Raw genomic sequence first — 312 nt, 5'->3', positions numbered from 1 at the left:
AGGGACGACTAATTAACTAAAATGACTGACTTGATTAATAACTAATCGACTCCCTTGCCTGACCCATCGATCTGGCCCTCTTACTTGGGGTGCATTGGTGGTCACAAGGAAAGCTTTCGTACGACCGGGGTGGTCGTAGTCGTGCATGGCAGCGGCCGTGTAGAGTGCCATGAGCTCCAGGGCAGGCAGGTTGGCACCCAGGATGCCGTAGGTGTCCTCGGCGGTGAAGCTCTGGCGGTGGACCAGGCGGGGCGAGCCGCAGACCTCATCTGCGGGGCGGCGGTGGCTAAGTGAACACGCTACGACGCTCTT

General features: G+C 58.7%; 2 protein-coding genes across 2 annotated transcripts in view; both read right to left on the bottom strand.

The window, feature by feature from the left end:
* Nucleotides 1–312, bottom strand: part of LOC119588787 — a gene marked incomplete in the record, with an annotated part of 27,513 nt that overhangs the window by 15,834 nt on the left and 11,367 nt on the right.
* The window catches only part of LOC119588786 (cGMP-inhibited 3',5'-cyclic phosphodiesterase B-like), a 13,138-nt gene that overhangs the window by 8,024 nt on the left and 4,802 nt on the right, over nucleotides 1–312 (bottom strand). Inside the window, 1 exon segment of the mRNA XM_037937432.1 lies at nucleotides 85–269. Coding sequence (XP_037793360.1) covers nucleotides 85–269 — 185 coding nt within the window.

This window comes from Penaeus monodon, chromosome 24 (assembly GCF_015228065.2).
Source record: "Penaeus monodon isolate SGIC_2016 chromosome 24, NSTDA_Pmon_1, whole genome shotgun sequence".
In the NCBI taxonomy this organism is placed as follows: Eukaryota; Metazoa; Arthropoda; class Malacostraca; order Decapoda; family Penaeidae; genus Penaeus; species Penaeus monodon.
The sequence above is the reverse complement of the archived record's forward strand: the minus strand, read 5'-3'. Positions and strand labels throughout refer to the sequence as shown.